Genomic DNA, 21,427 nt, shown 5'->3' on the forward strand with positions numbered 1-21,427 from the left:
AAGACTGTGGCTCAGTATTTGGAGAGCCCGGCTGCCTCACCTTCTCATGAAGTTCAGCTTAGAGCAGCAAGAGCCTGTGTTGGAGCACTCCTTCCAGTGTCCAGACTTGAAAAAGAAATGCGTGAACCATCACTCTCTGGCAGAAGTTTCTTTTCTTTTGCCTCACCACTATCTTATTTATGGAAAAGCTAATTTTATATCATTACCTTCTGTGTTTTTCTTCAATTTTTCAAATGTTTTTTAATTTTTCAGATTGCACGATTTCTTTAAATAATTAACTCCAGGGAATACAAATAACACAGTTTGCATAATATCAAGAAACTTTATTCTTTAAATATACAAAGATTATATAATTTATTATAATCTCCTGCCACTCTGATTAGTATATTCAACACTATTTGAAAGAGATTAGTCTATGCTTTTCTTTTTCCCCATCTTGAAAATGAACAAACATGAGAATTCTCACTGAGAGCTTTCATTCTCTCTGTGATTCTGAAATATGACTTTTGAGAAAAGCCTGTAAATAGCTCCTCACCTGGTGAACTAAGATAATTTATGTTGGCTTGAGGGAGAAGAAGACATTTCCTTGATTTTCCTATGAACCATCTGAGTGACTGGAGCAGTAACAAATTTTGGTCAGCTGAAATTGTTTACTTGAATAGTTTGCAAGTCAGTTTAAGTCGAATTTTTATACCATTTCATCATCTTATTTATATAAAGAGATCATATATTTAAGAGCAGTATGCTTCTAACAGTAAAAACACTTTTCTGTCTTTTATTACAAGTAGATGAATCAGTCTATTCTCTTGCTGTTCCATTTGAGTCACTTAATATTTTAGGTGATTAAATCCCAAATGCATGAAATTTTCCTATTTAACCATAGGCTGGAATTAAAACTAGGAAATTATAAATTTCCTTAGTTTAAGCAAATCTTGTTAAGTAAACATGCAGTGTTTTTTAAGAAAACAATTTAAGGGATGAATACTTTACAAATAATTGGTAACCTTCTAAAATAATTCACTATGATTTATCTAGACAGAACTATCTCAGGGCATTTTACATTATATTTTGGAGGACAACGTTGGGTATCTCATACAAATTTTCCAAAGCACATTGTGTTTTCTTAAAGGCACACCGGTGGGTAAGTGGAAGGACAATGTGGTGAGATGAAATCAGACAACAAGCGGGAGGGTGGCAGTCATTGGAATAATAAGATAAATGCATTGTGGGTCTCCACGGCAACCGAGGACCCCAGCTGATCCTCCTCACCTTCACCTCCGTGTGGAAGAGCCCACCTGTGCCATGTCTTACCCTGCTGCAGAGACTAGTGTTCTCCTGCTATATTAAATTGTTCCAAGGACTTACCTGGCGGCAGAGAGGTTAAGAATCTGCCTGTCAATGCAGGGGACACGGGTTCGAGCCCTGGTCCCGGAAGATCCCACATGCCGCGGAGCAACTAAGCCCATGTAACACGACTACTGAGCCTGTGCTCCAGAGCCCGCGAACCACAACTACTGAAGCCTGGGCGCCTAAAGCCCATGCTCCGCAACAAGAGAAGCCACCACAATGAGAAGCCCGCGTACCGCAACGAAGAGCAGCCCCCGCTCGCCGCAACTAGAGAAGAGCCCGAGTGCAGTAACGAAGACCCAAACAAACAAATAAATAAAATTTAAAAAAATTGTTCCAAGGATTCCAGTTTACGAAATAGTACCAATTATTTAGCTGAGTCTAAATCTCTAATGCACTTATCAAGAAACGTTTCTCTAATAAATGTTATCAATTTGCTTTTTAAAAAGATACATTCAGAATGAACAAAGATGAAGAAAATACATTTTCACGCTACATTTGCAATTCATTAAGCTTCCCAGGGTTATTTGTTCTGGAAGTTAGCTGACTTGTTTTCCGACTGAGTTCTGGGAGCAGTAATGCCCACCTCTCTCTTGTGGAGGGTGAGGTGCATGTGGAGGTGCTGTTAATGGCCTAGGTTTCCAGATGCCTTCCATTTCCTAGCTGCGTCCTCCTGCCCTCTGCCGCTTACTGGTTGTGAGTGTGTCGACAATTTTCCTTACTCTCACTGTGCCTTAGTTTCCCCCTCTATAAAATGGGGTTAAAAAATACACTTGGGGCTTTCCTGGTGGTGCAGTGGTTGAGAGTCCGCCTGTCAATGCAGGGGACACGGGTTCGTGCCCCGGTCTGGGAGGATCCCACATGCCGTGGAGCGGCTGGGCCCGTGAGCCATGGCCGCTAAGCCTCTGCGTCCAGAGCCTGTGCTCCGCAACAGGAGAGGCCACAACAGTGAGAGGCCCACGTACCGCAAAAAAAAACAACAAAAAAACCCACTTAACTCATAGAGTCATTGGTCAGGATCAAGTGAGCTAATTAATATGTATTAGAAGGTCTTCTCATAGCACTCAATAATATTTGCTATTATCATAATTATCCCTTTACTCACTTCAGACAATATATCTTCCCTCTTAGTTTCAATACCTTATCTAGTAAACTCAAGAAAATCTCTTGCTCATTTCATCCCACTTATTTCCAACTGGATTGTAGATGCGTGAACGTGGACACATTTCTTAAGAGATCAAGGCTGTACCCTTGCAAAGTGTTTGAGCAAATGAAAACACTGAGGCTGACGACCCTTCTTGGCCCAGCCAAGGTCACTAGTCACAGGCAAACCAGTTACATTGGAATCGAGGGTCAAGTAGCAGACAGACAGGTCTGGTTCATGCCCTACTTCCACTGGTGATTAGTTGGGTGCCCCCGTAAAAGGACTTTGACTTTACCAAGACTCTTCAAAGACCGTTAAAATGAGGCCAATAATAATTCACAGGATTACTTGAGTATTAGATATAATATATGAAAAGCACAAGGTCCGTAATACTTAGAGGGTACTCACAAATGGTACTTCTTAGTCTTATCATGATTGCTAATACTATAATTATTTATTCCTTAGCAACAAATTTATTTTAATGTGACAGTCAGGATGCTGATGTATGAGTACCTTGGTCTGTAGGGCAAAGTTGTGAATGACTGCCTCAAGATGTAATTTCCTCTTCTTTGTGCCTGTTACATAAATTGTGCTAATACTGGAGTAGAACAGATTTTATATTGGAAAATAATGTAACAGTAAGTGGTAGAACAAGGAAAAAGTGCTAAATACATGGTGAGTTCATTGACACATTTTCCAGCCAAATCTATCTATCTATCATCAGTTATTTTAAGCATTGAGACAGATAGTGAGAAAGCATATGAAATAGAAAATACAGAAAAAATACTTCAGATTTTTCTGGTGAAATTTTAAGTATTTATGACATAAATTATCTATTAGAAAAGATAGGTGCATTGAAGAATTGGTTTTGTTACCTGTGTTTGAGGCACCAATTCCAGCTCCGCAGCCGACTCAGAGTTCAGGGCGCTTTTTCCACCACTCAGTTCTGGCTGAGATCTGTGCTCTGAGGACCTATAAGGGACACATGGAGGAAATTAATGTAAATCAAGAAGCGAATTCACCTAGAAACCCAGTCAAGAAATCTGGTTAATTTGGATCGTTGAGAACCATGGTAACAAAGCTCTCAACAGACCTTTGATGAAAAAGATAACATATATTTCCATTATAATGACCATGTTTGGAATTTAAGTGGCTGCAATGTGTTAGGTGTTATTGTCTCTGACTGATTTAGAATTCAGGTCAGTTATATGCAAAGAGTAAATAAATGCAAAACCAATTTTGTTACAGAGTTCTGCTTCATTAAAAAAGTAATTTTTGGGTGGGGAGGGGAGCTTCTCACAAAGTGTCTCAGTGAGATTTGATCTTTATATAGAATTTGAAATGTCATAATAAATGGAGATGTGTGACGGGCAACCGGAGTCTGAAACATGCTGTCCTTTAGGAAGCTTTAAAAACATGGTAAAATTCAAGTGGCTAGTTTTTCTCATGGGCATCCATGGAATATGCTTAATTAGTGCATTATCCGACAGTGGTGAGTAAGAAAGTCAGAAAGGTTACCTGTGTAGCCAAAAACATTTAATTTAACTATCATTCATGTTGTACATTGAATATACACATATGTAAAAATACACATGCACGTAGGGCTTCCCTGGTGGCGCAGTGGTTGAGAGTCCGCCTGCCGATGCAGGGGACATGGGTTCGTGCCCCGGTCTGGGAAGATCCCACATGCCGCGAAGCGGCTGGGCCCGTGAGCCATGGCTGCTGAGCCTGCGTGTCCGGAGCCTGTGCCCCACAGCGGGAGAGGCCACAACAGTAAGAGGCCCGTGTACCGCAAAAAAAAAAAACAAATCCCAAAAAACACATGCATGTATTTTGATTGATTGGCTCAGTTACATGTTCAGAAAATTATCAACAAATATTGGACAAATATTGAATATTAAATTATGAATCTACCAAAGTCCTTATTGGCTGAATTTTTGACAATTCAGAATGAAATAATTTAGTTTTAGAAGCCACAATTATTAACATTAATAGGGGGTTATAAATGGCAGCAAGTATCTGGATTGACTTAATTCTTTGGCTACTTCAGTAGACAAGTATATGACACATAAATGGCTTTTTTTCTTTTTTTAGTTTTCTTTTAAAATATTTTATTTTTAAAATTAAAAAAACTTTATACAATTTTTAAAGGTTACACTCTATTTACAGTTATTACAAAATACTGGCTATTCCCCGTGTAGTACAATACATCCTTGTAACCTATCTTACACCCAATAGTTTATACTTCCCACTCCCCCATCCCTATACTGCCCCCCCAACTGATAACTACTAGTTTATTCTCTGTATCTGCATGTCTGCTTCTTTTTTTGTTATATCCACTAGTTTATTATATTTTTTAGATTCCACACATGTGATATCATACAGTATTTGTCTTTCTCTGTCTAATTTATCTTACTTAGCAGAATGCCCTCCAAGTCCACCCATGTTGCTGCAAATGGCAAAGTTCCGTTTTTTTATGGCTAAGATAAATGACTATTTTCTGATATTAAAATATCTTACCATAAAAGTTCTTTTGATCCAGTTCTAGATGAGCTTGATTTTCTCTCTGCCATGGGATGTCCCTTGCTATTTCGATCTCCATGAAACTTAACATCATCCCATTTTTCCAGTTGTGTTTGAATGTCTACTAAGGAGACAAGAAGGGGGTGAGGGGGACAGGGGAGAATACGAGGTGCAGAGAGAAGAAGAGAGATTAAGACTGAGAAGTCTTATACAAGTGAACTTTAATTAACTGATACTCTTCTACTCCAAGACCAAAGGCTACAAGAAAATTAATTAAAACATGTACAGCTAAATAAATATGAGACCTATTAAGAGAAATGGGATTGCTTTTACAGTTAAACAATCAAGTATATTTTTTTACCTGAATTTATTTCAAGAGCGGTGTGCATTCTGAATTTTGTGTATGAGCCCATGGGATCTGGTAAAGAATGAGCATATGTAGTACTATCCTATGGGCCTCCAGCTAAGAGGTGGCGTTGAGGCATTTCTGGCACATTTCTGGAAAGGAATTCTGTTTAAAGAGATGAGCCTTGTTATTAAAAGGAGGTGGGAAGAAACTGGAACACTTTTTACAGGTTTTGTTATAGACTACCTAATTTTTCACCAAAGAAGGGAATTTATAATGGGGATAGAGAGGAAGGAGGCAATGGAGAAAGTTAGTGTATGCTAGGACCATTGTCTCCCTGTGGCTTAATTCTTACAAAGAACCTGGCTGGTTCCCTCTCATAAACAGGTGTGTGACTGTGAACAATCCACTGAGACAACCTTAGGGGCCAGTTTTTTTGCTTATAAAAAGGTAGGTTTGCAGTCAGTGTCCTCTAAAGTTGTTTAAACTAAGAATTTTTATGACTTCTTCACAAGGCATTTTCTCAAAAGTGGAGAAATGAAAGTATCATTTATGTGTTTATTATATTATATTGTAATGTATTTAACAATATACCCTTATGCATATGTATAAATTTCACTTATTGAAATGGAATAAACCTAGAACACATGGATGATGAGGAAATAATTATAAAATGTTCCTCCAGAGAGGCCTCAAAAAGTGACGTGGCAGAGGAACGCAGATCCTATGTGTGCAGCCAGTTTGAGCAGCGTGCTGGTTCTCTTCCCTTTCTCTATGAGCTATCCTTGGTGAGCTCATCTACACTCATGACTGTGATGGCTATTCATAGGCTTCTGACTTTCAAATCTCTATTTCCTGCTTGGTTCTTTCCTGAGTTCTAGATTTATACATTTAACAGTCCATTGGACATCTCTACAGAGAAGCTCCACAGTTTCCTCATATATAACAGGTTCAAAACTGAACTCGACAGTTTCCACCTTGACATCCCCCCGCCCACCCCGCCTTCTCCTCTTGTACCCACATCACAGAGTTTGGCACATTCTATATCTCTTCCTTGCTGGCATGCATATATCTACCCAGTCCACAAGTCTTGTTTTTATTTATTTATTTTTGAACCCGTCTCCCTCTCACTATCCCCTCTGTCACTCTCTTACATGCCTGTATTTTCTCCCTGCCTCCATTCCTTTCTCCACACATCCAAAAGAGAAAAATTTTTCTAAAATAGAATCTGTTGATGTCACTCCTCTGAGTAAAAACACTTCAACCCTGCCCTCCCCCCAAACGTAATGGCCTGGCATCCAAGAACTCCCATTATCTGACCCCTGGTGACTCAAATTTATTTCTCAGTACTCTACCGTTCTTGAATACTGCAGCAGTGCTTGTATTTGCTTGAAAAGGCATCTTTCTGTGTTTGTCTCCTTGTGTGTGACTCCCTTTCTCTTCTGCATCAGGAATGCCCTGCCCCTTCCTTCCCACCTCTCTCTGATCCATATTTTTCATCTGGCAAATTCTTACTCAACCTTCAAGACTGCTCATATAGTACCTCCTATAAGGCACCTTCTATAACCCCCTGGCTGGGTGACGGGCTTAACCTGGGCTTTTCTTTATTGCAGCACATAGTACATATTTTATTATAATTATTTTAATCATTTTTCTACCTCTCCACTAGACTGTAAACTTACTAAGGGGCAGAAAGCTTATATTATTTATCTTTGTATTTCTAGCACATAGTATGGAACACAACAGATATTTAGAGAAATGTTTACTGAACAAATGAATAAATTAATTCATGGTCATCTAACATGTATATATCACAGTGCTAAGTGATTTTACATATATGTATATCCCCTTTAACCTTTGTAACTTTATGGATAAGTTACTAATATGCTCATTTTATGTATACTTACCCATCCATGTTTCCCTTGGCTTTCTGAAATAACTGTTACCTTTATTTCTCTTAAGAAAGGGGAGCTTAATTGACTGGTTCCATGATCTGAGGTTAAGGTCTCCTTTCTCAGGAAGATGTACATTGGAGAGAAGTACCGGCTTTGAAGTTAATTAGAGCTTGGCTCAAATTCCAGCTCTTCCTCATACTAACTGGGATCTTGGGCAAGTTATTTAAATTTGAAAATTTGGTTCCTCATTCATTTCAAAGAGTTGTGATGAATTAACAGGCTAGTATATGTAAATCAAGTAGCACAGTTCTGGACATTGTAAGTCATCAGTGAATTGTAGCTGTTATTATTGTATTGGACGTATCCCCACACGTTACATGTTACTGTTCCTTCTGGCTGTTCCCGGACCTTGGGTTAGAGTTTTCTCTTTCTAGACTCTCTTCCCCTATAGACTGAATTCTCCTAGAGAGCAAGATTCGTGTCTTATTTTTATTGTAACTCCAGTGCCTAGTGTGGTACCTGCCATCTATCAGAAACTCAATACACATGGGTTGTATAAATAAATGTATAAATCCACACCAGTTCTGCAAAGTTGAGCTCTCCAACTGCTATTTAATCTAAGCACAAAGAAGTGTGTCCTGTCCAGTTTCCTACATAGAATTAATCTTTTCTACTGCTTTATCCATGGTTTTAATGTCATTTGTAGAACTTCCTTGTTGTATTAAGCACGAGTGAACAGCAGCAGACACAAGCTATTGCCTTACCTAAGTCTAGGGATGCCGTCTCTGCGTTTCGGAGAGCCTGGCCTCTCTGCTCAGCATCCGCACTGATGAGGTCAGGCCCATCAGCCTTTTTCTTGAGGGATGAGGTTTTCGATGAGGCCTCCAACTTCTTGGCTTTGGTTTGGGTTTGAGAGACGGGTTCACTCAGGTCAAGGAGATCTAAACCTGTGGTCAATACTATCAAAGATGGAAGAGGTTAAAAGAAGCTCACTTACTGCTCTGAAATTATTTTTAAAAAATAGGTTTCAGTTGGGTGCAGAAGGATTTTGTGTTTGTAGTGTAGGTTAGAAGAACCAAATTAAGTTAGCTCACCACTGATTTATAAAAATAGTTTGTATTTAGACTGGGAAGCTTGCTGCATGTCCTCCTTTATTTGTCACGGTAGAAATCTGCAGAACAGGACTTAGACCAGCCTCACCAGTGATGAAGGTTTGAACGGAATTAAAATGATAAAATTGAATCTGAGTTCAGGTACTATTTACTTTATGGCTTTGCTTCATTTATAAAGAGGTTTATTTCAGAGTGCAGTTTTTCCAGAGCAGGGTCAATCTATCATTTTCAGAGAGATGTTTGCAAAACAGTGATGAGGAAGATTTGGTAAAGTTTCTGAATGTCTCTGTGCTTTAATTTCAAACTACTAAAGTAACCAGGGTATAAAGGAATGCTGTTAATAATCTTTTATTTAATTAAGCAGTTCAATCAGAAAACGGCTTGCTGTTTGGGCTCACACTAGAGAGATATTTTATAATCCATAGTTAATGAATAGGGTACACATGCTAATGCCTTTGGTGCTTAATATGCAAATTTAAATTTCAGTGTAACAAACCATAAAATGGTTACACTTTTACTTCCCAGCAGGTTGATTACACTGTGTTAAATACTCTAATGAAGGCAGAAATAATAATTTGTTCAAATGCAAACTAGGCAAATGAGAATTAAAAAGGCAAGCTCTGTAACCCTTCATTCTTCTCTCTCGTAAGTGCAAGTGTTTGACTAGCTCATTGTGAGAAATGGTCCAGCCCTACCTCTCTTTCAGCCCTGGTACCTGAGGGGCTGGCTTCTGAACTGGCCTGATGGCTTCCTAACCTAGGGTCTCCACCTGGCTAGCTTAGGAAAGCCACTCAAGTGACAGGGACACTCCTTGTGCAAACCCTTCCCAGCACTGTCTACAACTGCAGCACCTCTCCTTCTCCTCTTTGATCTCCCGGCTTGTCTCTTGGTAGGAAATGGATTTTTGTTGACATCTCAACACTCTTCCAGCTATTTCCCACTTGCATTCAAGGCAGGGTCAGGGCTTAATTAATTTCACAACCAGGATTTCTTTAGTACTGAACTTTGAGCTCCTCATGAGCTAACCATCCTACGGGATTCTTAGGATAGAATCTTTACTCTCAGTAATCTTGCTTTCTGATTTCAGTTACAAATTACAACAGTTGGATGTTAATGGTGAAGTGGAAAGACCTGGCTCTACTTAGCTTACTGTGTGACTACTGCTTAGCTGTGTGACTTGGAGTAAGCTTCTTGACCTCTCTGAGTTTCAGTGTCCTCATCTGAAAAATGCAGAATTAAGTCTGTCCTTTAGGTATGATATGAAGATTAAATTATCTAATCTGCAAATCAAATGTGTAAAGTGCCAGGCATACTGTAGGTATTCAATAAATGTTATTTCCATTCTTTGGTGGCCAACTTGTGATGCTTTTCTTTCCTTTTCCTTGTTCTTGCTCCTATTTTCCTCACTCCTCTCTGTTTCAGGCAAGAATCAGATCCATACACCGACAGAAAGAGGAAACACCACTGGGAATAAAATGGAGGATGAGACAAGATACTGGTTCTACAGAAGATGCTATGAAGTAAATTTTTCATAAAAAGGCCTGAAAGTGTCATCTCATCTGAGCTTATCTTGTCCCAGTCTTCCTGAGGAGACAGGAACCACTTTCCAATGCAAGATGCTCTGAGCTATGAAGAGTATTTTGTGGCGAGCAAGTACTTGAATGTGGGGGGAAAAGAGTAGCTTTCAGAGCTCAGCTGCCTGGCTTGATGTCTAAAATTTAAATGCAGCAAGCAGCCAAGGTAGGCTAGGATGCCACACATTTCATATCCTTTGAATGTTTAAATAGAAATTTCCAGGCCACTGTTGTGTTGACAGGGGTTCTATAGGCCCACCGTGATTTCCTTATAACAGAAGGAAGGAAGTGGATAACAGTCTCTGGAATGCCATATATGTCTTTTTACTAATTGCGCAAACAATTAAGAATTAGTCACTTGCTCCTACACTTATTTTAGAAACAAATTACATAGGACTCGGCTTCTTGCATATAGGAATTACATTTGTTACAGAATAATAACTGATGAGTATTAATTTAATTCTATATCTTTCTTACCATTCAGAATAAATGAATTGCTCAAAGACTGAATTGCGAATTCAAACTTGGCTCAGTAACGTTTTTTCCCCTCCAAACTGTCCTCAGCACTTCCTGCGTTTGTTCTGAGCTCTCTGTTCCTTTGTTCTTTCCCCAGCAAATGTGAAACAACTGCTTGACACAGACAAAAGGCCCTATTTGTTATAGTTGATGAAGGGGGTGCCTTGGAGGTTGAATGGCAAGCTTGAAGCTGAGAGAGTCCTTGGGAAACACAATTTCAATAGCATAGAAGGATGTGTTCAGCCTTTCACTTTGTGAAGAAAGACAAATCTCATTTTAGTGTGTGTGTGTGTGTGCGTGTGGTGTGCACTTTAGTTAAGATAAAAATAAAGGGTCTCACTGTTTCATATGGGGTTCGAAGATAGCATAGCTTAGCATGGAAGGGGGTGTCTGCTCTACTGATTTTCTTAATCTGATTTTAAAGATTCTCTTAGACACATGAAGGTTTGTGTTCCAGAATTTGTGTTTAAATTAAAATAATCATCTGTTATAGTGGAAGTGAAATTGTGTGTGTACAATTGTGTGAGAGAGACAGAGAGAGAGAGTGAGAGAGAGAGAGGAGAAAAGGAAACAGAGAGTGACTTGAAGAGGCTATGCTGTTGGCTTTGGAGATAGAATATGGGGCCACAAACCAAGAAATTCTAGGTTACCATGGAAAAGGCAAGGAAATGAATTCTCCTTTAGAGCCTCCAGAAGGAATGCAGCCCTCCTGACACCTTGATTTTAGGACAGCTGAGTTCCAGAATTGTAGGATAATAAATTTGTGTTGTTTTAAGCCACTGAATTTGTGGCAATTTGTTACAGCAGCAATAGGAAAATAATACAGCTGGTAGGTCAGTGTCCATAGAGGATTCAAACACAGTCCCCTCACCCCCAAGCCTGTGCTCTTCACCATTTCTCTCTAGACTTTATGTGATCTTGGAAGCAATGTGCTGACCCTGTTGATGTGGATTTGATTATTTTTTGTTTAGCTACCAATTATTTGCCAGTTTGGGTAGTCTGAGGCATGATTTAAATAGTTGGCAACCGCAAAAACTTTTTTTTTTTTTGATAACAATTCCACTGGGTGGAATTTCCTAAAGATAGAAGATGTAATATGTTATATAAGTACTTGTTTCTATCTCTCTCAAGGACACATGATTGAAGATCACAACCTATTGAACTGGAAGGCTCCCACAGGGCACTGAAGATGTTTATGAATACTAGATTACTTGGGCCCTAGGAGGTGAGGCTGCTTAGAATAGTTAGGATAAGGTAGCACCTATTATGAAGCACTTATTTGATACTTTAATGGTAAGCACAATGCTATTAACACCACTACTGTATAATGAGCCTCAGATTTTCAGTGACTTTCTCTAAAGGAATAAATCTACAAGGAGTGGTCAGAGAGGACAGACCATGGACAGCCTGACTGGGGCAGTCACAGAATGTGCTTCAAGGAGCTGATGGGATCTCTGTTTTGATTTGTAAGCTACTCTGGCATTCCAGAAAACATGGAATTCTTTAATATAATGCTTACAAAGCAAACTCCTTTAGGAAGGATTTTGCTAGAGATATTTGGATTGAGATATTTAGATTGAGATATTTTGCTATCTATTTGATGTCAAATAGATAAACTGAACTTAAATAATTCAACCAACTTTTGCCTTTTTATTGGAATACATAATTAAAGCTACTTCCCAAATTTCTAAGTTCTCTAAAGTGGCATGCCATTGGGTTCATGGCTATTTGGGTTTTATAAAAATGTATTTGGAAAAATTACACTAATTCTGCAGTTAAGATATTTAATTAGGTGGCTGTGATGGCATCGTGAACTTTGTTAAGGATATCTTTTCCCTTATATATAGGGGTTTCTTTGATAGGTATACAGGTCCCATACCAAGGAGTGATACTCTTATATTTTAAATCTTGAAAAATGTTTCTAAAGTAATTGTCCACTTAATAGCTCAAGATTATGGATAAATTATTTTTAGATTATGTAGATTGATAAATGTAAGCCAAGGACCCCCTATTCTTCTTGCTTTTCAGAAGACTCTTTCCTATACTTTGACATATATTATATTTTTTGGAGATTATAGGACGAGAAGTTATTATTGCAAGTTTTATAGTAATTACTTGTCCTATAACATAAGCAGTATCTTAAAAATATCTATTTTCTAGTTACTGTCAGAGCATTTTTTACATGCATCTGTGTATAATATATATTTACCATTTAAAAATCAAGGATATTAGCAATCTTGGTCTACCTACCATTTAGGGACACAGTTTAAGAGGGTCGAGGAATTAACTGTCTATCTAGATTACAGATGAATAAAAGATAATTTAGGATGTTAATGTCAAAAAAATGGAAAACATCCTTATTTGATCAGCTTGAAGTTATCATCACTGGATGACAAAAGTTAATCTTAATGTAGAAACAAGCAGAAATTTAAAAAAAATTGAAATACTGAAGAACAAAATTATAATTTAGAACTTCTATGAGGTAGAAGATTGATATGTTCTTTTAGGGTCAGAGAAAAAAAACTGCATTTGACTGACCTTTGGAAGAGATAACTGCTATATTGTTTACTTTGTGTTGAGTTATATAAGAACTATATTCTTTATATAGTTAAAGAGTTGTCAAGATGGTGGCACACTGGATTTATTTTTTCATTGGAAGAAAATGCCGAGTTTAAAAGCCTCTCATCTTAATACAAGGTTCTTCAAATTTCTATTTGATTGACTTGGTACAACTTAAAGCAGGTTCTGCCCCATATTTTACTCCAAGATTGTTTACTATCCATTCCTTAAGTGTAAAGACATACATAATGTAATAGACACATAATGTTCAATGACTGTCCTGATTTCACAATGTAATTTCATACTATTCTGAAATGATGTTCCATTTAAAATGACTATTGGGCTTCGCTGGTGGCGCAGTGGTTGAGAGTCCGCCTGCCGATGCAGGGGACGCGGGTTCGTGCCCCGGTCCGGGAAGATCCCACGTGCCGCGGAGCGGCTGGGCCCGTGAGCCATGGCTGCTGAGCCTGCGCGTCCGGAGCCTGCGCTCCGCAACGGGAGAGGCCACAACAGTGAAAGGCCCGCGTACCACAAAAAAAAAAAAAAAAAAAAAAATGACTATTAAAAATTTTGACAGAAAATGATAACTATACCTTTTGCCCAGAAACTTTAGCTATAAAATTATTGGGCCATGTTAGAATTTTTTCTAAGGTGTTCGTATGCTAAAGTTTCTCCTTTTTAAAAATGTATAATAATGTGAATTATGTTACATATTGAGATATAAATTGTGGGTCTGGAATAATTTTAAAAAAGAACTATAATCCTTAGGGATTAACAAAAATATAGTGTTTCTGCCTTGACATATATATATATATATATATTTTCTTTTTGACAGAAAAGAAGATAAAAAATATATTTAAAAAGCAACAGTCAAGGTGGTACAAATAAAACAAAGACTAAGATGATTAAATTTAATAATTCCAGTACATATGTTAAAAATTGAGTAAATATTCCAATTATCACAGAAAAATTGTCAGAGTGAATTTTCTTTTTTTTTTTATGGTTTGAGCAAAAATTGCAGTTCTGCAACAATGCTGATTTTATTTGTCAAATTTAAGTTCTCCTAAACACATAGCTCTAGAATGCTCTTCTGTTTAGGTTACATATGGGCACCATATTTAACTGTCCAATTATCTTTTTTTTTTTACATCTTTAGTGGTGTATAATTGCTTTACAGTAGTGTGTTAGTTTCTGCTGTATAACAAAGTAAATCAGCTATACATATACATATATCCCCATATCTCCTCCCTCTTGCGTCTCTCTCCCACCCTCCCTATCCCACCCATCTAGGTGGACACAGAGCACTGAGCTGATCTCCCTGGGCTATGTGGCTGCTTCTCACTAGCTATCTATTTCACATTTGGTAGTGTATATATGACCATGCCACTCTCTCACTTCATCCCAGCTTACCCTTCCCCCTTGCTGTGTCCTCAAGTCCATTCTCTACGTCTGAGTCTTTATTCCTGTCCAGCCCCTAAGTTCTTCAGAACCATTTTTTATTTATATATTTTTTAGATTACATATATATGTGTTAGCATACAGTATTTTTCTCTTTCTGACTTACTTCACTCTGTGTGATAGTCTCTAGGCCCACCCACCTCACTACAAATAACTCAATTTCGTTTCTTTTTATGGCTGAGTAATATTCCACTGTATATATGTGCCACATATTCTTTATCCGTTCATCTGTTGATGGACACTTAGGTTGCTCGCATGTCCTGGCTATTGTAAATGGAGCTGCAATGAACATTGTGGTACATGACTCTTTTTGAAGTATGGTTTTCTCAGGGTATATGCCCAGTAGTGGGATTGCTGGGTCATATGGTAGTTCTATTTTTAGTTTTTTAAGGAAGCTCCATACTGTCCTCCATAGTGGCTGTATCAATTTACATTCCTACCAACAGTGCAGGAGGGTTCCCTTTTCTCCACACCCTCTCCAGCATTTATTGTTTGTAGATTTTTTGATGATGGCCATTCTGATTGGTGTGAGGTGATACCTCATTGTAGTTTTCATTTGCATTTCTCTAATGATTAGTGATGTTGAGCATCCTTTCACGTGTTTGTTGGCAATCTGTATATCTTCTTTGGAGAAATGTCTATTTAGGTCTTCTGCCCATTTTTGGATTGGGTTGTTTGTTTTTTGGATATTGAGCTGCATGAGCTGCTTGTATGTTTTGGAGGTTAATCCTTTGTCAGTTTCTTCATTTGCAAATATTTTCTACCATCCTGAGGGTTGGTTTTCATCTTGTTTATGGTTTCTTTTGCTGTGCAAAAGCTTTTGTTTCATTAGTTCCCATTAGTTTATTTTTATTTCCATTTCTCTAGGAGGTGGGTCAAAAAGGATCTTGCTGTGATTTATGTCATAGAGTGCTCTGCCTATGTATTCCTCTAAGAGTTTTATAGTGTGTGGACTTACACTTAGGTCATTAATCCATTTTGAGTTTATTTTTGTGTATGGTGTTAGGGAGTGTTCTAGTTTCATTCTTTTACATGTAGCTGTCCAGTTTTCCCAGCACCACTTACTGAAGAGGCTGTCTTTTCTCCATTGTATATTCTTGCCTCCTTTATCAAAAATAAGTTGACCATATGTGTGTGGATTTATCTCTGGGCTTTTTATCCTGTTCCATTAATCTATATTTCTTTTTTTGTGCCAGTACCATACTGTCTTGATTATGGTAGCTTTGTAGTATAGTCTGAAGTCCAGGAGCCTGATTCCTCCAGCTCCATTTTTCTTTTTCAAGATTGCTTTGGCTATTTGGGGTCTTTTGTGTTTCCATACAAATTGTGAAATTTTTGTTCTAGTTCTGTGAAAAAATGCCATCGGTAGTTTGATAGGGATTGTAATGAATCTATAGATTGCTTTGGGTAGTATAGTCATTTTCACAATGTTGATTCTTCCAAGAACATGGTATAACTCCCCACCTGTCTGTATCATCTTTAATTTCTTTCATCAGTGTCTTATAGTTTTCTGCATACAGGTCTTTTGACTCCCTAGGTAGGTTTATTCCTAGTTATTTTATTCTTTTTGTCGCAATGGTAAATGGGAGTGTTTCCTTATTTTCTCTTGGAGATTTTTCATCATTAGTGTATAGGAATGCAAGAGATTTCTGTGCATTAATTTTGTATCCAGCTACTTTATCAAATTCATTGATTAGCTGTAGTAGTTTTCTGGTAGCATCTTTAGGATTCTCTATGTATAGTACCATGTCATCTACAAACAGTGACAGTTTTACTTCTCCTTTTCTGATTTGGATTCCTTTTATTTCTTTTTCTTATCTGATTGCTGTGGCTAAAACTTCAAAAACTATGTTGAATAATAGCAGCAGAGTGGGCAACCTTGTCTTGTTCCTGATCTTAGCAGAAATGGTTTCCATTTTTCACCACTGAGAACGATGTTGGCTGTGGGTTTGTCATATATGGCCTTTATTATGTGAGGTAAGTTCCCTCTATGCCCACTTTCTGGAGGATTTTATTTTAAATACGTGTTGAATTTTGTCGAAAGCTATTTCTGCATCAATTGAGATGATCTAGTGATTTTTCTCCTTCAATTTGTTAATATAGTGTATCACATTGATTGATTTGCATATACTGAAGAATCTTTGCATTCCTGGGATAAACCCCACTTGATCATGGTGTATGATCCTTTTAATGTGCTGTTGGATTCTGTTTGCTAGTATTTTGTTGAGGATTTTTGCATCTATGTTCCTCAGTGTTATTGGCCTGTAGCTTTCTTTCTTTGTGACATCTTTGTCTGGTTTTGGTATCAGGGTGATGGTGGCCTTGTAGAATGAGTTTGGGAGTGTTCCTCCCTCTGCTATATTTTAGAAAAGTTTGAGAAGGATAGGTGTTAGCTCTTCTCAAAAGATTTGATAGAATTCGCCTGTGAAGTCAACTGGTCCCGGGCTTTCGTTTGTTGGAAGATTTTTAATCAGTCTCAAATTCAGTGCTTGTGATTGGTCTGTTTATATTTTCTATTTCTTCCTGGTTCAGTCTCGGAAGGTTTTACTTTTCTAAGAACTTGTCCATTTCTTCCAGGTTGTCCATTTTATTGGCATAGAGTTGCTGGTAGTAGTGTCTTAGCATGCTTTGTATTTCTGTGGTGTCTGTTGTAACTTCTCCTTTTTCATTTCTAATTTCATTGATTTGAGTCCTCTCCCTCTTTTTCTTGATGAGTCTGGCTAATAGCTTATTAATATTGTGTATCTTCTCAAAGAACCAGATTTTAATTTTATTGATCTTTGCTATCATTTCCTTCATTTCTTTTTCATTTATTTCTGATCTGATCTTTATAATTTCTTTCCTTCTCCTAATGTTGGGGTTTTTTAGTCTTCTTTCTCTAATTGCTTTAGGTGTAAGGTTAGCTTGTTTATTTGAGATGTTTCTTGTTTCTTGAGGTAGGATTGTACTGCTATAAATTTCCCTCTTAGAATGCTTTTGCTGCATCCCATTGGTTTTGTGTCGTCCTATTTTCATTGTCATTTGTTTCTAGGTATTTTTTGATTTCTTCAGTGATCTCTTGGTTATTAAGTAGTATATTGTTTAGCCTCCATGTGTTTGTATTTTTTACAGATTTTTTCCTGTAATTGATATCTAGTCTCAGAGCATTGTGGTCAGAAAAGATACTTGATACGATTTCAATTTTCTTAAATTTACCAAGGCATTATTTGTGACCCATGATATCATCTATCCTGGAGAATGTTCCATGAGCACTTGAGATGAAAGTGTATTCTCGTTTTTGGATGGACGTCCTATAAATATCAATTAAGTCCATGTTGTTTAATGTATCGTTTAAAGTTTGTGTTTCCTTATTTATTTTCATTTTGGATGATCTGTCCATTGATGAATGTGGGGTGTTAAAGTCCCCTACTATTATTGTGTTACTGTCAATTTCCCCTTTTATGGCTGTTAGCATTTGCCTTATATATTGAGGGGCTCCTATGTTGTGTGCATAAATATTTACAATTGTTATATCTTCTTCATGGATTGATCCCTTGAACACTATGTAGTGTCCTTCTTTGTCTCTTATAACATTCTTGATTTTAAAGTCTATTTTGTCAGATATGAGAATTGCTACTCCAGCTTTCTTTTGATTTCCATTTGTATGGAATATCTTTTTCCATACTCTCACTTTTAGTCTGTAATGTGTCCCTAGGTCTGAAGTGGGTCTCCTGTAGACAGCATATATACGGGTCTTTCTTTTGTATCCATTCAGCCAGTCTATGTCTTTTGGTTGGAGCATTTAATCCATTTACATTTAAGGTAATTATCAGTATGTATATTCCTATTACCATTTTCTTAATTGTTTTGGGTTTGTTATTGTAGGTCTTTTCCTTCTCTTGTGTTTCCTGCCTAGAGAAGTTCCTTTAGCATTTGTTGTAAAGCTGGTTTGGTGGTGCTGAATTCTCTTAGCTTTTGCTTGTCTGTAAAGGTTTTAATTTCTCCGTCGAATCTGAATGAGATCCTTGCTGGGTAGAGTAATTTTGGTTGTAGGTTTTTCCCTTTCTTCATTTTAAATACGTCCTGCCACACCCTTCTGGCTTGCAGGGTTTCTGCTGAGAAATCAGCTGTTAACCTTATGAGGATTCCCTTGTATGTTATTTGTTGCTTTTCCCTTGCTGCTTTTAATATATTTTCTTTGTATTTAATTTTTTTTTTTTTTTTTTTTTTTTTGCAGTACACGGGCCTCTCACTGTTGTGGCCTCTCCCGTTGTGGAGCACAGGCTCTGGATGCGCAGGCTCAGCGGCCATGGCTCACGGGCCCAGCCATTCCGCAGCATGTGGGATCCTCCCGGACCGGGACACGAACCCATGTCCCCTGCATTGGCAAGCGAACTCTCAACCACTGCGCCACCAGGGAAGCCCCTAATTTTTGATAGTTTGATTAATATGTGTCTTTGTGTGTTTCTCCTTGCATTTATCCTGTATGGGACTCTCTGTGCTTCCTGGACTTGACTGACCATTTCCTTTCCCACTTTAGGAAGTTTTTAACTATAATCTCTTCAAATATTTTTTCAGTCCCTTTCTTTTTCTCTTATTCTTCTGGGACCCCTATAATTCGTATGTCGGTGGGTTTAATGTTGTCCCAGAGACTGTCCTCAATTCTTTTTTTTTTAACATCTTTATTGGAGTATAATTGCTTTACAATGGTGTGTTAGGTTCTGCTTTATAACAAAGTGAATCAGTTATGCATATACATATGTCCCCATATCTCTTCCCTCTTGCGTCTCCCTCCCTCCCATCCTCCTTATTATCCTCAATTCTTTTCATTATGTTTTTTTTTTTTTCTGCTCTACAGTAGTTATTTCCAGTATTTTGTCTTCCAGGTCACTTATCCGTTCTTCTGCCTCAGTTATTCTGTTATTTAATCCTTCTAGAGAATTTTTAATTTCACTTATTGTGTTGTTCATCATTGTTTGTTTGCTATTTAGTTCTTCTAGGTCCTTGTTAAACGTTTCTTGTATTTTCTCCATTCTATTTCCAAGATTTTTGATCTTTACTATCATTGCTCTGAATTCTTTTTCAGGTAGACTGCCTATTTCCTCTTCATTTGTTTGATCTGGTGGGTTTTTACCTTGCTACTTCATCTGCTGTGTATTTGTCTGTCTTCTCATTTTGCTTACCTTACTGCATTTGGGGTCTCCTTTTCGCAGGCTGCAGGTTTGTAGTTCCCACTGTCTTTGTTGTTTGCCCCCAGTGGGTAAGGTTGTCTCAGTGGGTTGTGTAGGCTTCCTGGTGGAGGGGACTGGTGCCTGTGTTCTGGTGGATGAGGTTGGATCTTGTTTTCCTGGTTGGCAGGACCACGTCTGGTGGTGTGTTTTGGGGTGTCTGTGAACTTACTATGATTTTAGGCAGCCTCCCTGCTAATGGTTGGGGTTGTGTTCCTGTCTTGCTAGTTGTTTGGCATGGGGTGTCCAGCACTGTAGGTTGCTGGTCGTTGAGTGGACCTGAGTCTTATCTCTGAGATGGAGATCTCTGGGAGAGCTTTTGCCATTTGATATTACGTGGATCCGGGAGGTCTCTTGTGGACCAATGTCCTGAACTCAGCTCTCCCACCTCAGAGACTCAGGCCTGACACCCGGCTAGAGCACCAAGACCCTGTCAGCCACATGGCTCAGAAGAAAAGGGAGAAGAAAAAGAAAGAAAAAAAAAAATAAAATAATGTTATTAAAATAAAAAATGTTAAATATAAAAAAGTAATAAAAAAGAAAGAAGAGAGCAACCAAACCAATAAAAAAATCCACCAATGATGATAAGTGCTAAAAAGTATACTAAAAAAAGAAAAAAAAAAACCCAAAAATAACAGACCGACACAACCCTAGGACAAATAGTAAAAGCAAAGCTATATAGACAAAATCACACAAAGAAGCATCACATACACCCTCACAAAAAGAGAAAAAGGAAAGAAAAAAATATATATATATTAAAAAAAGGGAAGAGAGCAACCAAATCAATAAACAAATTTACCAATGATAATAAGCTCTAAATACTAAACTAAGATAGATAAACATAAAACCAGAAACAAATTAGATGCAGAAAGCAAACCCCAAGTCTACAGTTGTTCCCAAAAACTACTGCCTCAATTTTGGGATGATTCATTGTCTATTCAGGTATTCCACAGATGCAGGGTACATCAAGTCGATTGTGGAGATTTAATCCACTGCTCCTGAGGCTGCTGGGAGAGATTTCTCTTTTTCTTCTTTGTTCCCACAGCTCCGGAGTTCAGCTTTGGATTTGGCCCCGCCTCTGTGTGTAGGTCTCCTCACGGTGTCTGTTCTTCATTCACACAGGATGGGGTTAAGTAGCAGCTGATTAGGGGGCTCTGGCTCATTCAGGCTTGGGGTATGGAGGGGTACAGAATGTGGTGCAAGCCTGCAGCGACAGAGGCCAGTGTGACGTTGCAACAGCCTGAGGCGCGCCATGTGTTCTCCTGGGGACGTTGTCCCTGGATCACAGGACCCTGGCAGTGGTGGGCTGCACAGGCTCCTGGGAGGGGCGGTGTGGATAGTGACCTGTGCTTGCACATAGGCTTCTTGGCGGCTGTAGCAGCAGCCTTAGCATTTCATGCCCGTCTCTGGTGTCTGCGCTGATAGCTGCGGCTCACGCCCGTCTCTGGAGCTTGTTTAGGCAGTGCTCTGAATCCCCTCTCCTCGCACACCCCGAAACAACGGTCTCTTGCCTCTTAGGCAATTCCAGACTTTTTCTGCAGACTCCCTCCTGGCTAGCTGTGGCACACTAACCCCCTTCAGGCTGTGTTCACGCAGCCAACCCCAGTCCTCTCCCTGGGATCTGACCTCCAAAGCCCAAGCCTCAGCTCCCAGCCCCCGTCTGCCCTGGCAGGTGAGCAGACAAGCCTCTCAGGCTGCTGAGTGCTGGTCGGCACCGATCCTCTGTGCGGGAATCTCTCTGCTTTG

General features: G+C 38.6%; 1 protein-coding gene across 7 annotated transcripts in view; it reads right to left on the reverse strand.

Moving 5' to 3' along the window:
• Positions 1-21,427, reverse strand: part of PEX5L (peroxisomal biogenesis factor 5 like) — a gene marked incomplete at its 5' end in the record, with an annotated part of 187,128 nt that overhangs the window by 73,636 nt on the left and 92,065 nt on the right. For 3 of the 7 annotated variants that reach the window (XM_081235909.1, XM_081235907.1, XM_081235908.1), the window contains 3 exons: positions 3,367-3,463; positions 5,012-5,135; positions 8,020-8,214. In XM_081235909.1, the coding sequence (XP_081092035.1) occupies positions 3,367-3,463; positions 5,012-5,135; positions 8,020-8,214 (416 nt within the window). Of the gene's footprint in view, positions 1-3,366; positions 3,464-5,011; positions 5,139-8,019; positions 8,215-21,427 lie in introns of all 7 variants that reach the window. The other 4 variants (XM_081235905.1, XM_081235904.1, XM_081235910.1 and 1 more) reach the window with 2 other exon arrangements.

Source organism: Mesoplodon bidens (assembly GCF_964165515.1).
Source record: "Mesoplodon bidens genome assembly, chromosome: 5".
Taxonomy (NCBI): domain Eukaryota; kingdom Metazoa; phylum Chordata; class Mammalia; order Artiodactyla; family Ziphiidae; genus Mesoplodon; species Mesoplodon bidens.